Below are 15,094 nucleotides of genomic sequence, written 5' to 3' on the forward strand. Positions count from 1 at the left end.
AGGCTGCTTTTCCAAAATCCAAAATCAGGAGATGGAAGATATTAATCTAGGTCTTAAATTCACACTGAAGCATCCTTTAGTATTCTGTTTATATAGAGAGGAACGGAGTATAAAAAGCTTGGCCTCTGTAACTATGGAACTCTGATATATTTTAAAAAATCAAATCTCAGATGTAAATTAGACTGAACTTAGGACAGCAACAAGTCTGATCTCCCAGATCGCTCGTAATACATTCTTTGTTTTTGCGTGATGCCTACGGGAACCTCATTAACTGCATTTCTTTTACTTCATTAGAAACACATGATCACATTCACACAACTTAGAAATCATCTAAGTCAGGCTCCTGCCAAAGGTCGCACACTGGATGATTTCAGATGGGAGCCTGAAACCCAGAGATGCTGAGTCTCCAGCCAGGGCTCCTTCCTTATTTCATGTTCTAAAGGACCCCCAGGAGCAATGTGCTTGAGTGTGTTACTGTGCATCTTAGGAACTATCCATTGGCAATGTATATCCTTTATTGTTCTGAACCTCTTTCTACTTGCTCTGTCCTCTGTGTATCCCTTCATGGGAACCAGATGTGACCCGGAATGGTGTCTAGCCTTCCTGGTACTGGTCCAGTGGCTGGCAGTTATCTCTGAGTAGAAAAGTTAGGCTGACCTGATTTCCCTTGGAATTAAGGATTCCCTACACTAAATAATGTCATGTGATCCTACTCAGTTGCGATTTTCTTTTCCTTTTTAAAATTTTTTATTTATTTATTTTTAAAAATATTTATTTATTTATTTATTTACTTTTGGCTGTGTTGGGTCTTTGTTGCTGTGCACAGGCTTTCTCTAGTTTCAGCGAGCAGGGGCTACTCTGTTGTGGTGCGCAGGCTTCTCATTATAGTGGCTTCTCTTGTTGCGGTGCGTGGGCTCTCGGTGCACGGGCTTCAGTAGTTGTGGCATGCGGGCTTAGTAGGTGTGGTGCACGGGCTTAGTTGCTCCGCAGCATGTGGGATCTTCCCGGACCAGGGATTGAACCCACGTCCCCTGCATTGACAGGCGGATTCTTAACCATTGCGCCACCAGGGAAGCCCTCCTTTTTTTTTAAACAGTGAAATTATGCAGTAGCCCACATACTGTCTCTTTAATATCCTGCTGCAGTAAGGCAAAAGCTTGCAGGTGGATACAGAACTGAAGTTTTGTTAGTGAGTTTTGCAGAGTTGGCTACATCTAAGATGGAACATGTCAAAACACACTAGTTCTCTCTTCCCATTCCTATTCTTTTTTTAAGGAAAGGAATTTGGAAACAATTAAAATGATAACATTTGCATGGCCCTTTACCCCTCCCACACACACACATGCACCTGTCATTAAATTTAGAACCAAATTAGAAGCATCTGGGCAGAAACAATGCTACTTGGAGAAGCTTGTCGTTTGGTGGGCACTCCTGTTGAGTGGTTCAACAAGATCCTGACCCAAAAGAAAGGCTGGACAAGTATTTGAAAGAAGGTGCTGGGGAGAGTGAAACAGATAGAGAGGAATTCCCAGAATGGGCCCCCTGAGGCAGGCATGAGTTAAGAGCAAAGGTGGCCTTCCTTTGGCTGAGGATTTCACGTGATCTAATTTGTATTTTGGGGGAAAAAAAGAAATCGACAGATAAAAATAAAAAGACTATTCCTTTCCTTTGTAAGGAAAAATAAAAAGACTATTCCTATAAAGGAGTTGACACTGGGGTGAGTCAGCAGTGGCTCCTTATACTGGAACTTGGAGTTTTGTAGCAACTGGTCTCTCATTCAACACAGGATGCTTTGGCATTATTTGCTGTCTAGATGAGGTGAGTGATAAGCCTCATCATTGTCATGTGTCATCAGGTAAATCCTCAGAACTGGCCAGGATAGCCAGGAATACTGAAATTTGGGAGAGCACAAAGGAATAGGAAATCAAGAATACACAAAAAGGTGCCCAGAGTCAGGAAGGCATGCAAGTGATTCTACTGTAATGGGGCTGACTTTCCAGAGGAAATCATTTCTATTCCTTGTAAAGCCTGAGAGCAGCCAGGCTGGGTAGACAGGCTGACCGTCCCAGGGTGCAAAGCCAAAAGAATAATCTAACATTCTGAGCTGTGATCCTTGGCTCTGCCTCAGGATTGTCAAGCATCCTGGAATAAGTCACTTAACTTACTGAAGCTAAGGCTAAGCTGTCAGCCAAGCTTTCAGAGCACCTCAGCTCCCCACCCACTCACCTCCTCTCCTTGGGTAATTGTTTTAGAGAACGGGGGCAGGTTGTTTCAACCTCTGTAACCTTGCGAGATTCAATGGAGCAAGCCACCCGCATTTCCTAGGTGGGAAGGACTAACCTTCTAGAATTCTTTAAATGTCAGAGGGAGAGAGTTCTCAAATCATGGGACCTAGGGTGATCTGCTCCACCCTTTCCGAGACCCTTTTTGCTCTCATTGAGGATGGAGAAGCATCAGTGAAAATCTCAACAAATTTTCCTGCAGGGCTAGGTCAGTACAGCATCGTTACTATTCTGGGCCTGGCCCAGAGACACCTGGGGTGTTGGAGCTCTGCAGTAGCATAGGATTTCTTTCTTAATATTTACTACATATTTCCTGATAGTACATACATTTGAAAAAGGTTTAGAATGTCTTCTATAATCCCACCACCAAAAGGTAACCACTGTTAATATAGTGTTTTATTGGATTTCTGTGCCAGGTAATGTAGCTTTTGATGCACATTTATAAACATCTGTATTTAAACAAAATTTGGAAAAATCAACAATACATAGTATTTTGTACACCCACGAACATCTTTGTGCACATTCATTATTTTAAAAAAAACAAACATGAAATGCTCACAACCATTCTGTGACTTAAGTACCCTTATTAGGCTCATTTTACAGGTGAGGAAACTGATACACAGAGATTTGAAGGGACTTGACAAGGTCACACAGCTAATAGATTCAAATTCAGGTCTGCCTGACTCCCAAGCCCATATTTTTAACCAACTCATAATTATAATACTTCTTGGGAGAAGGAAATAATTACCACACATTTCCTCTTCCCCTCAATTGATTACGTGTTGTCTTAAAATTTAGATCAAGATTCTTCTGGAGTTTGAGTAATTCGGTTCTGATATATACAAACCCTCTGTAGTAGAGGTAGCATTTTAAATTAGTGAAATTAAATGCAGTTAAATGATCAGTGTTGATCCAAGGTCACAAGATTCTCAGAAAGTATCTGGATTCAGTATACCAAGTAATCCAGGGACCACTATCACGAGACATACCTTTAAACTAAGAGTTCATTTAATTCCTCATAATCTGTGATATAGATGGGTTGGTCCCAATTGTATGGATTAAAAATCAGACTTTGATAATCATCAGATAAACATCAGACAAACCCAATTCGTGGGACATGTTACAGAATGCCTGACCCGTACTCCTCCAAACTAGCAGAGTCCTGAAAAACAAGGAAAGACTAAGAAACTCTAACAGACCAAAGGAAACAGGGAAAACATAACAACTAAATGCAATGCGACCTCCAGGATGGGCTCCTGGAACAGGAAAAGAATTAATAGAAAAACTGATGAAATCCAAATAAAGTCTTGAGTTTAGTTAGTAATAATGTGCCAATGTTGGTTTCTTAGTTCTGACAACTGTACCATAGTAATGTAAGATGATAACCGTAGGGGAAACTGGGTGAGACTATACGGAAGCTCTCTGGACTGTCTTTGCAACTTTTTTTTTATAAATCTAGAGTTATTCCAAAATAAACATTTTAGTTAAAAACACATTAAAAGATTATTGTTAATGCAGGAAAGGAGACAACAGCAACTGAGAATAGAGCTTTGTGCCCAGCTTCCTAGAACAATGGGAATGAATTCACACTGTACTATGTATATGTTTTACAAGTACAAATACATTTTCTAAAGATGTGAAACTGCATCAGCGAGCTGAACGAGAAAGAATTGGAGCATTTGGTATCTCGTCTGATGGTGTGACTGGGCTGTTTTGACTCCTGATGTGGAAATAGAGACAGTCCTTTTCCATTGTACACCTGACGGTCCATGAGTGTCCCTGATGAGTAAGCGGCCAGCAGTTCCCTCCTCTTTAGCACCCTTTTTCCCTTATAAGAGAGACTGGGAAGTAGTGCCTTCCTTTGACTCTTGCTTCTCATTTTGCTGACTCTGTGAGGGCTTCGAAATACAGCGGGTTCTGAGCAGCCTCTGCAGGGAGCTGTTCCCTGCCCAGTGCTGGTCAGCATCCCGCACAGAGGAGCTAATCTCCAACTCTGCTCACAGGAGGATATACTACGAAGCTGGGGGAGCTGGCACGAGAGCCAGATCTCTGTGGAGAGTGGAACCCCTTCGGATAAGGTAATGGAGTGTCAGGGGGGCATTCTTTTCAAGGATTTTCTTTTCCAGGACAGTCCATTGTCTTAAATGTTTCATTTGTTCCATATCACCTGGCAAACTCTCAGAAGTTCCTTGGCCAAGAGCTAAATTCTGAAATGTCTGTGACTTTGTTTTTTGTTTTTAAGATGCACGCACACGAGCACGCACGCAGTCAGACACACACACACACACACACACACACACACACACACACACGATTTCCAAGACCTCTGTTTTGACTCTGAAGCCAGCAAGCTCTGCTGCCTTGAACCAAACCCCCAGCTCCTGCTGCCCTTGCAGTGGCTATGCTATAAAAGGCAAGCACAGACATGTTCACCGAAAGCCATCAAAGCTGTTCGCCCATTTATTTTCTTAAGTAGATTCTCTGGAACCCAGGTAGGTTTTCCTCCTCCCGGTAGCCTTGTTGGCTCCAGTGCAAAGTTAGCTTTAAATGGCAGAGTACTGTAATCGCATGAGGTAGGGAAGACTAAAACATTACTGGAAGTGTAGCTGTGAAGGAAACTGTATTTATCAGAACTTGTCAGAAACAGTTGTACCTGGATGAAGGAATGGGAGGCTGAGACTTTGGATACAGGTACTTGAGTAAAAACATGGCATCTCTAAACATCAGACTACTGAAGGGGGTGTCCAGTTAAGCTCTGGACCTTTATTTTGCCTAGAGGGGTCACAAGTTAGGTTAGAGCTAAACTGCTCGGGGTGAGAGGAGGGTCAGTGTTGCCATTTTTGGTTTTCCCTCTCTGCCTTTCCCTCTAGCTCTCTGCTCAGTCTCTCCCTGAACACTTGTTCAAAGTAAAATCTCTCTAATTGGGGGGGACGCTATATGCCCCCCAGGGGGTCCTCAAGATAATCCACTGGAGATCAGGAGAAAACATTAGAACTTCTTTCACACACACACATGCAGGTACAGTCAAATTTTTTACTGAGAAACTCTGGAGGTGGCTGGTTGAAAGAATCCTGGTTCTAAGGAGCATCTACTTGTTAGCTGGCTTGTGGTATTTATATTCTCTTTCAAGCCTGTTGAAATTCTTATATTATCATACTCTTTTTTTTTCAGGGTATTAGGGCTTGGTTCTTGTTTAATGGACTTTTTAAAAAATCAAAATAAGTATATATATATATATATATATATATATATATATAGTTCCAGTTGTGGTTCTTTGTTTATTTCCCCAGAGTCTTAAATATGAAGAATTTAAGCCTTTTATCAATGTTATTTGGATTCTTTGGAGCTCCAAAGAATTAGATCAAGAGGAGGGTCATTTTAAAAGCTGTTATGTGTATTCCTGAAACATTTTGTTCTAACTGAAAAGATAAATTAGATACAGATTATTCGGTGAATAATTCCTACCCTAACACTTAACATGACTTTTGTTGAATGCCAACCTTTTGATGTAGGACCATGGAACTTTGTACCTCTTGATCCCCTTTACTCACTTCTCCCACCTCCCCAACCTGCCTCCTCTCACAACTGCCAGTCTATTCTCTGTATCTATGAAATTTATGTTGTTTTCTTTGTTTGCTCATTTGTTTCACTCACATATGAGTGAAATCATATGGTATTTGTCTTACTCAGTCTGATTTATTTCACTTAGGATAATACCCTCAAGGTCCATCCATGTTGTCGCAAATGGCACAATTTCATTCTGTTTTTATGACTGAATAGTATTCCATTGTATATGTGTATACGGCACATTTTCTTTATTGATGAACAGTTAGGTTACTTCCATATCTTGGCTATTGTAAATAATGCTGCAGTGAACATAGGGGTGTGTGTCTCTTTTCAAATTAGTGGTGGTAGTAAAATGCTTGAATTGTGATGGCACTTTTGGAAATGCTTCACTTTCCCAGAAATAAGTTTCTCTAAAAAGGCAAGCTTCCCTTTTTTTTTTTTTTTTTTTTTTTTTTTGTGGTTTTGGCATCGAGACACTTCAGTGGAGTGAAGGAAAAATTGGAAGCTTGGGACTTCCAGTTACATTAAACCACTGACCTGCCCCCAGGACCACGTTCCTTGTTGGTGATCTTAAGAGAGTTCATTAGAGAACACCATGCTGAGTTGTAGGCAGGCATGCAATCCTAGAGCAAGCCAGGAGTCAGGGGATGAACTCCAGAAGGCATGTGTGAAAAAGCACAGGATAAATATTGAAAAAGACTTATTTTTGTGTAAATGCAATTTCTTGTCTGTTTCATCTGCCCAGTTGGAGTGGCAGTAACGTCAGATGGGGCCAGGCTTTCCGACTTCGGCATCTCACCACAGGCCACTACCTGGCCTTGACAGAGGACCAAGGCCTTATACTGCAAGACCGGGGAAAATCAGACACCAAGTCCACGGCCTTCTCTTTCCGAGCATCAAAGGTGAGGTGCACTTCGACCTTGTTCTCAAAGTGAAAGCTCTGAAACCTCCAGGTAGAACGGTGACTGAAAAAAAAGTAGGCTGGAACAAAATGGAATTGGAAATTAGACCTATGATAAACACTTTGTTCTCTTATCTTTTGAATTGAGTTCATAGAGGAATGGTTACCTTGGTTGAAGGTTGAAGTCTTAAGAGAGAAAAACTTTAAAGGAGAGTAGAAAGCCCTAGAAAACAAAAATGTTCACAGGAAGGGACAGCGTTGCTCAGAGGCTAATGGAAAATATTGTTGTAGTTAAATATGTTCTGAATTGTTTTTAATACTCTTAAGTCATATGCTTCACTCCCATAAAGCAAGGGTAACATGGAGGCATAAGTTTCAGTGCTACATTTATTTAAATCAAGGAAGTGATTTCTTTCAGAAAGATGCAGAGAAGGTGTAATTCTGGACATGACATCGTCTTGCAGTTATTTATATTATACAGTGTTACTAGTTCCTTTTCCTGGGTCGTCTGTTCTCTCCAGATGTCTTAGCTCTGGCCTGTCCATCCCCAGCCTTCTTTAAGAGTGGATTCTGTGGTCACCATGTTAACCCCAGACATGTAGCTTTGCCACTTGGTGTGTGGAAAGACAGATATTTTTTTAAACCTCTATCTTTAACGGTCAGCCAGGTTTTGACTCTGCGTAACTCAGAGCTGGATCTACTTGGATGGTCGGAATTGCACGCTGAGCTAACTTCTGACAGACAGTTCCGTGCTCTGTTACTTTATGATTGTTCTGGAAAGATCAGCCAAGCATGAGAAGGGCTCTGCCCAACATACGCATAGTTATCAGGGAGCCTGCACCTCCTAAGAGGACAGGTCAGCATCTCCGTTGGGAGCTTCCTCTCTAGCTTCATTCTTCTTTGCTCTTTTCCAGAAATAGATCTTGATTTGTGTTCTCAACACGATTTCAGTAAAGGCTTATTGATGATTCCGTTCATGTAGGACTCGGTGTCAAGCTGACAGCTGCGTTCCTGCGGGACATCTCTGCTTCATAATGAATCAGAGAGGCCGGTCTTTCAGCACTGTCTTCCTTGAGACAGGGAGTCACACTCCTTTTTTCCCTCCTTTTATGGTCCTGAAGTATTTTTAGGCAGAGAATCTCTGACACAGAGATTTTTCTTCCCTAGTTGCCCTGTATCAGAGTTAGGCTTTTCCTACACCCATGGTTCAAACCTTAAGAAATGAGAGCTTCCTGCCATAAATTCCCTTCAAGCATCTCCTTCTGTCTGCTTCTCTTCCAATGGCACGTTAGCTCCTTGACTTCATTCTGGTTTTCGGAGCTCATCTCCTTCATGTTACCCTTGCTTTTGTTTTTTTTAAGATCCTCAACACAAGAAGGATTTTAAATTCAAGTTTATGACCATGGAGTAAAACATTCGGGCCTCTAGGAAGTGCGTTAGGACATTGCAACTGGCTAAAAGGAGCAGTGAAACAAAGCAACACAAAAGTCCTAAGAGCAGAGATGAGCAAGATCCCATTCTTCCCTACGAGGCAACCTGGACATGAAGTGTGGGAGGGAGAGCAGGTGTGGGAGGGTCGGGAGGGGTGGAAAATAAGAAGTGACTCATCATAGCTGGTGACCATGTAAATACCTTTCTAAGAATGCCAGCTTGGCTTGTCCCTTATTTGAGTGTTCTACCCCAGTCTCAGCCCTGGGACAAACCCTGACACTGAGGTCTTTACCACTGCGGAAAGAGCCTTCTCTTGTGACAGCAGAAGAATCAGGTGGCCTTCCAGGCAGCTGGCAGGATCCTGTTCCAAGGGGACTCTTCCATTCCTTTCCTTTCTTGGCTTAGCCTCGTGGAGCATGGCTCAGCCCTGTGCTGTGGCCTCTGCGGGAAGCCAAAAAAGCTCAGAGTATCACGGAGAGTCCTCGTAACATTCCTTCTACTCGGCACCACTTCCAGCCTGTGAGCACATTTTACCCTCCAAAAGCTCATTCCTTATCTCCGCAAGTCCCTCCCCCCCGGTTTCCGTGCACAGGGAGGCCAGCAGCTGATGGCTGAAAGGCATCATGGTACCAGGGGGCTGCCAGCATAGCAGAGCTGGATGAAGTCACCCATGAGCACATTGTCCTGTGCACTTGGCAATGTGGTTGCATTTCATTGGCGTCACAATGTTGGAGGTTTAAATAACTCTCGGTGCAGCAGTGTTCAGTCCAGCTACCTTCCTTTTAACTTGAAAGGAACTGAAATTAAAGTGACCTAGTCTCCATGTCAGGCCAAGATAAGGCTGCGTCCCCCAGGAGATCGGAGCTTCCTTGGGACATTGTGTGGACAGGGCATTGGGCATCTTAACTGTGAAGCTGCACAGGAAGGAAGAACATGTGGGAACATGTAGTTCTGCTGTCCACGATCCAAAGAGCTCCTGGGGAAGAACTCTAGAGATGCCTTGGCTTCTCTGGGCCTCCAGACTCCTCCTAAGTAAATGTACTTTTACCTTACTTGGTGCAGGCTCTCTTCCTTAAATACACTCTCCACTCTGCTTCCCTTCACTGGGGAATATTGTTCCCCAGCAGAGAGATTTGTGGCTCTGTTTTTCAACAGTGGGAAGGCTCTGATTTGTCTTGCCAGCTCTCGCCTGTACCAGGTGTTAGGTGATGGAGCAGACGGCAGACAGGGGTCTGAAAGAGCGTGTCAGGATCTGGGTGGTGGCACAGGGTTTGGGGGGACTCAGTGGGAAGGTTGAGAGGGGGAGATAGTGAGTCCTTTGTGCCTCAGTGAATGGGGTTGAGTGGGGCTATTCGTCTGATCTTCTCTGTATGCTGGAGAATCTGGAGAACAGGAGAAGAGACTCCCGGAAGGAACACTGTTTAGGCTCCTATGTTCTGGGAGGCTGCTGGGCTCTGAGTCACTGGCAGTGATGGGCTTCCCGCCGCCCCATGTTTCCTGTCAGGCTGCATGAGCCCGTGACAGCTATGACTGCACGACCCGGGGCCCTAGGACAGCCGCACGTGTGTGTTCATATCCTCAGCAAACTGTCCTGACGAGGAAGATGGCAGGTGCCCCTGTGAATCTTGTACCCGCACGACAGGACGGGGGCGTGACTGAGCCTTACTGGGTGGGGGGGGTCAAGGCCGAGCATCGGCTGCAGTCATTGGCCTGGCCTGGCTCAGATGGAATCAAACTGTGGTCTCTGAGCAAACTATGTGAATGAGCAGAATGGGATCTCGGTCAGAGCTTGCATTCGTCTCCTTCAGCAGGGGATCCAAATCAAACTGGAGGCCTGGGAGGTATTGAGGGCTGTGAATCACAGCATCGCACCTATTCCCTTAATCTGGAAGGAGTAGCGTGTAAGATCGAAAATGGCTTCCAGGTCACCTAGATCTGGCCTTGACTCCCGTCTACCCTCTGTGGAACCTTGAACACAATTCTTAATCTAGTTGCAGCTCATTTGAAGTCTGTCATAAAAGATGCTTTAAGGGCCGACCCCTGCCTGCCCTTCCATGGTATCTCTGGCCACCAGCTCACTCTTGCCTTGAGCTCTAGCATACTAAATACGTATCGTCTTTGAACATGTTATCTTTTCTCATTGCTAAACCTGTACCCTTTTAACCCTCCACGTACCGTCATCAGCGAACTCCTCCTCATCCTTCAGACAAATGTCAAGTGCCCCTCACGGGAAGAAGGCCCTTCCACTTCCCTCCAGCAGGGCCCTGTTCACGGTTCCGTTACAGTCACCACTCACTCGACAGGGAGCTCCTGGATGACAAGGAGCACACATGCCCCCAGCCGTTTCTGTACCTCTGCACCCCACACAGTGTGTAGCATGTAGTAAGTTTGAACATTGCTCGCTGAAGGGTTACATAAATGTGGTCATAGGCTAATACAGAGTGAAATCCGTTCTATTTTAACCTCCATCCTCTTCATAGATTTTCTCATCATTGTGTAATCATTTTCGATCATAACACAACCCCTATAAACACTTAAGGAGAGAGATTCATTAATTTGAACATCGAAGTCAAATTTCTGTGAACCTGATTTCACATCATTTTCCCATGGTCTTGACATTGCAAGGCCATTCCCCAAGGATTGTCGGGTGATGCGATTTAATATTTACTCTGGCACAGCAAGACTGTCTATTTAGATGTCATGTCTCCACGCCAGTTTATATCACTCAGTTCATTTCAGGGAATGGTGAATTAATAATGTTAAAGCAAGCCTTATTATATGAAGCCATTTATTTTATGGCTACTTTTAATGACTCTACCATAAGTTTTGAATGATTGAGATAGTCTCAAATTTTGCCTCCTTTGTTACATAAAGGCAGAGAGCTATCACTGTTCTCAACTGGAGGAAATTTTTCCTCAGTGTATAAAAACATTCAGTTCAGTTCCGTCAACATTCATCAAATATCTGCTATATGTTAAGATCTGTGTTCTTGGCCAAACATGACTTCCCCTTTAAAAACTGCCCACTGCTCTCTCTGCTATGAGTGGAAAGCATCCCTGTAGACCGGATCCTCTTGAGCTTTTTTCTTTTTTTCACATCTTTATTGGAGTATAATTGCTTTACAATCGTGTGTTAGTTTCTGCTTTATGACAAAGTGAATCAGTTATACATATACATATGTTCCCATATCTCTTCCCTCTTACATCTCCCTCCCTCCCACCCTCCCTATCCCACCCCTCTAGGTGGTCACAAAGCACAGAGCTGATCTCCCTGTGCTATGCGGTTGCTTCCCACTAGCTATCTATTTTACGTTTGGTAGTGTATATATGTCCATGCCACTCTCTCTCTTTGTCACATCTTACCCTTCCCCCTCCCCAAATCCTCAAGTCCATTCTCTAGTAGGTCTGTGTCTTTATTCCCATCTTGCCACTAGATTCTTCATGACCTTTTTTTTTTCCCCCTTAGATTCCATATATATGTGTTAGCATACTGTATTTGTTTTTCTCTTTCTGACTTACTTCACTCTGTATGACAGACTCTAACTCCATCCACCTCACTACAAATAACTCCATTTCATTTCTTTTTATGGCTGAGTAATATTCCATTGTATATATGTGCCACATCTTCTTTATCCATTCATCCGATGATGGACACTTAGGTTGCTTCCAGGTCCTGGCTATTGTAAATAGAGCTGCAATGAACATTTTGGTACATGACTCTTTTTGAATTATGGTTTTCTCAGGGTATATGGCCAGTAGTGGGATTGCTGGGTCGTATGGTAGTTCTATTTTTAGTTTTTTAAGGAACCTCCATACTGTTCTCCATAGTGGCTGTATGCAGATGACATGATACTATACATAGAGAATCCTAAAGATGCTACCAGAAAACTACTAGAGCTAATCAATGAATTTGGTAAAGTAGCAGGATACAAAATTAAGGCACAGAAATCTCTTGCATCCCTATACACTAATGATGAAAAATCTGAAAGTGAAATTAAGAAAACACTCCCGTTTACCATTGCAACAAAAAGAATAAAATATCTAGGAATAAACCTACCTAAGGAGACAAAAGACCTGTATGCAGAAAATTATAAGACACTGATGAAAGAAATTAAAGATGATACAAATAGATGGAGAGATATACCATGTTCTTGGATTGGAAGAATCAACATTGTGGAAATGACTCTACTACCCAAAGCAATCTACAGATTCAATGCAATCCCTATCGAACTACCTCTTGAGCTTTTTAACCTCAGCGGCCCCGCCCGAAACAAGAGGGCAGCGGGGCTCACAGCATCCCTCTGTGAAATCACAAGCACTGAAGTAGTGCTGTTTGTGCCTGTCCCCTTGCTTGCTCTGTCCATTTCCTCACCAAGTTCTCAGTTGGGGAAAGAGAGGGTATGGAGGAAAGGAGGGAAGGGGAAAGAAGAAAACATGGACCTTGAGATTCAATCATCCCAAGACAGCACCACCTCCTGCAGTTTAATTTTAAATGGAACCTACAAAGCATTTTTAAAATTTAACTCGACAATTTCCCAAGACTTGATTGTTCAAAGTGGACCAGATAGAGAGGCAGTCAAGGAGAACCCTGGGCTTTGAAGTGGAGGAAACCTGGGTTTGAATCCTGGCTCTGCCATGTGCTGTTCAGTTTTCCTGTCTCTTTTTGTAAAACACGAGAGTAAAGAAGTATGTCCTGAAGGATTGTTATGAGGATTAAATGAGACCAGGAAGATGACCTAAGAGAGTGTTTCCTTATCCATGAAATGGCAGGAGTGCTGCCTACCTGAAGGTGATCATGTAGGGAGGGATTGATGAGAAAGACGGAGGAAAGAGCCCAGCACAGTGACGTCTGCTCACGAAATGCACCTTCCCTAATGAGCCAGACAGGCCTGCTCCCCTAGCGTGCTGGAAATGGCAGAGGATCTGTCATTGGCTTCCCACCCAGCAGAGGCTCTGCAGCCAGCCCTGGGGCCAGCCAGGCTCCTTGCAGTATCCTGCAGCGTGCAATTTTTTAAGGCCATTCTAAGACCTCCCATTCGAGATCAGAAATTCAGAAGGGGACTATATTGGTGGAGAAGTGAACCTAAAGGTGATTTCTCAAGGTTTCTCCTGAGACTTTTAGGAAGGAATGGTCTCACCAGCACTTTGTTGATGGCTGACCGCAGCATCCATGAATGGGGCCCATCTTCCCATATCTCCTTTTCCTCTGAATCTTTTTTGATTGTTTCCTGTCTGTTGGAAAGGTACTTTTTTGTCCTCTGTGAATGTAGGTGGCTTCAATATGTCAAATGCAGCAAATTTCACTCTAATAGTAAACACGAATTAGGACCTACTCTGTGCCAGGTATCGTGCTAGATTTCTAATACCATAACTAAAACTCGTCCATCTCTATGCCTTTGTTTCTTTTCAATCCGTCATTCACATTGCTGCTGGAACAATTGTTCTAAGATGCAACCCTTGTGTTACCCCCACTTCAAATTCTCAATGGATTCCCATTACCTATGCTAGCTTTTTCCAAGAGGTGTTCCAAACAATAATTCTATGAAAAAACAATTTTTTTAAAGTAAAATGCTACGTTAAACAGAGTTGAATAGGTTGTTTTGTTTCTTTTTGCTAGTCTCATAAGAGTCCATTTTATACTATCCTAATGTTCCCTTTGACTCCTTGAAGAAGATACAGTACTGTCCAAAGTCCTCTTTTCCCACAGAAAGTCTGTGAACAGTGTGAGTTTGAGAAACATGCACCTATAGGATAAAGTCAGAGTCCTGTTGTTCAGGTCCTTTTCTGGACTTCACCACCCCCTTGCCACACTATAGCCATCTTACTAGAATGTCGACCCCTTCCATATTCCCCGTCTCTCCTCTTTCTCCTAGCCAAGCTCACATAAAGTGGCAATTGGTATAAAATCATCCCGAACTCCCCAGGCAGAGTGAGTTGTTCTCTCTTCCAAATTCCAGTTGCACCTTGAATATAAACCATATCACCTTGTTGTCATCAGTGGTTTGTATGTATGACTCCTAAAGTTTATACTTTAGAACCCAGAGCCATTTTTTTCACAAAATGATAACATATATTTTCCACTTCTTCTTTATAACAGCATTCAAACACATAAACATTAATACAATCAATACTTAACTGTGCTGATAGTTACCATTCAAGAAATTATGTTCAAATGACAAACGGGCTTTGGAATTACACTAGTCTTTGGATTTTCTTCCATTGCTTACTAGCTACAGGGCTTTGAGCAAATTGCTCCAACTCTGCAAGCCTCAGTTTTATCATCTATAAAGTAGGAGAAATAAAAACAGCAGGGCCATTGAAAGGTTTAGATAAAATGTTTTTAAAGTGTCATGTCTAATACGCATCACTGTGTAGGTCTTTGGTAAATTCACATGTTGGTGTTGTCATTGTAAAGCACTTGGCAAAATACTTCACTCAAAGTAGGCACTAAACGAATACTAGTTCCAGTTCCCTTTTGTGTCCTTATAGAAATTTTAAATCAATCTGGAGAGCAGCCGCTTATCATCTAAACTAAATACATATTTATGTGACAGTTATGATGTGGTCACAACCATTTCCTTATAAACTCTCAGTGGAGACAAGGGGTAATGGTTATTATTACCCTTCAACACATTATTAGGCCAAGTAACCTGTTCCTTCTTGGAATCCACTCATGATCTAACGTAGGGGAGGTTGATGCAGATAAACAGATAACTTGATGCCCACAGACCAATAAAACAAAAACAAATTGTTTGCAACCTAGACAGAGCATTGTGCGAAATGTAAAGACAAACAAATCTCAGTCTTGCCCTTAGAGACGGGGGACAGGAAGTGTACCAGCAAAGGATTCATATTGCAGAAGATGGTAAAGAGCCTTGAGAGAGGGGAAGGGAGGTGCCATGAGATCAGAGAAA

The 15,094-nt window shown here is 42.9% G+C and overlaps 1 protein-coding gene across 1 annotated transcript in view; it reads left to right on the forward strand.

Annotated features, from left to right (window-relative positions):
- The window catches only part of RYR3 (ryanodine receptor 3), a 372,240-nt gene that overhangs the window by 81,302 nt on the left and 275,844 nt on the right, over window positions 1–15,094 (forward strand). The window contains exons 10-11 of the mRNA XM_061181456.1: window positions 4,286–4,360; window positions 6,595–6,751. Coding sequence (XP_061037439.1) covers window positions 4,286–4,360; window positions 6,595–6,751 — 232 coding nt within the window. The remainder of the gene's footprint in view (window positions 1–4,285; window positions 4,361–6,594; window positions 6,752–15,094) is intronic.

The sequence above is a fragment of the Eubalaena glacialis genome, chromosome 2 (assembly GCF_028564815.1).
Source record: "Eubalaena glacialis isolate mEubGla1 chromosome 2, mEubGla1.1.hap2.+ XY, whole genome shotgun sequence".
NCBI lineage: Eukaryota > Metazoa > Chordata > Mammalia > Artiodactyla > Balaenidae > Eubalaena > Eubalaena glacialis.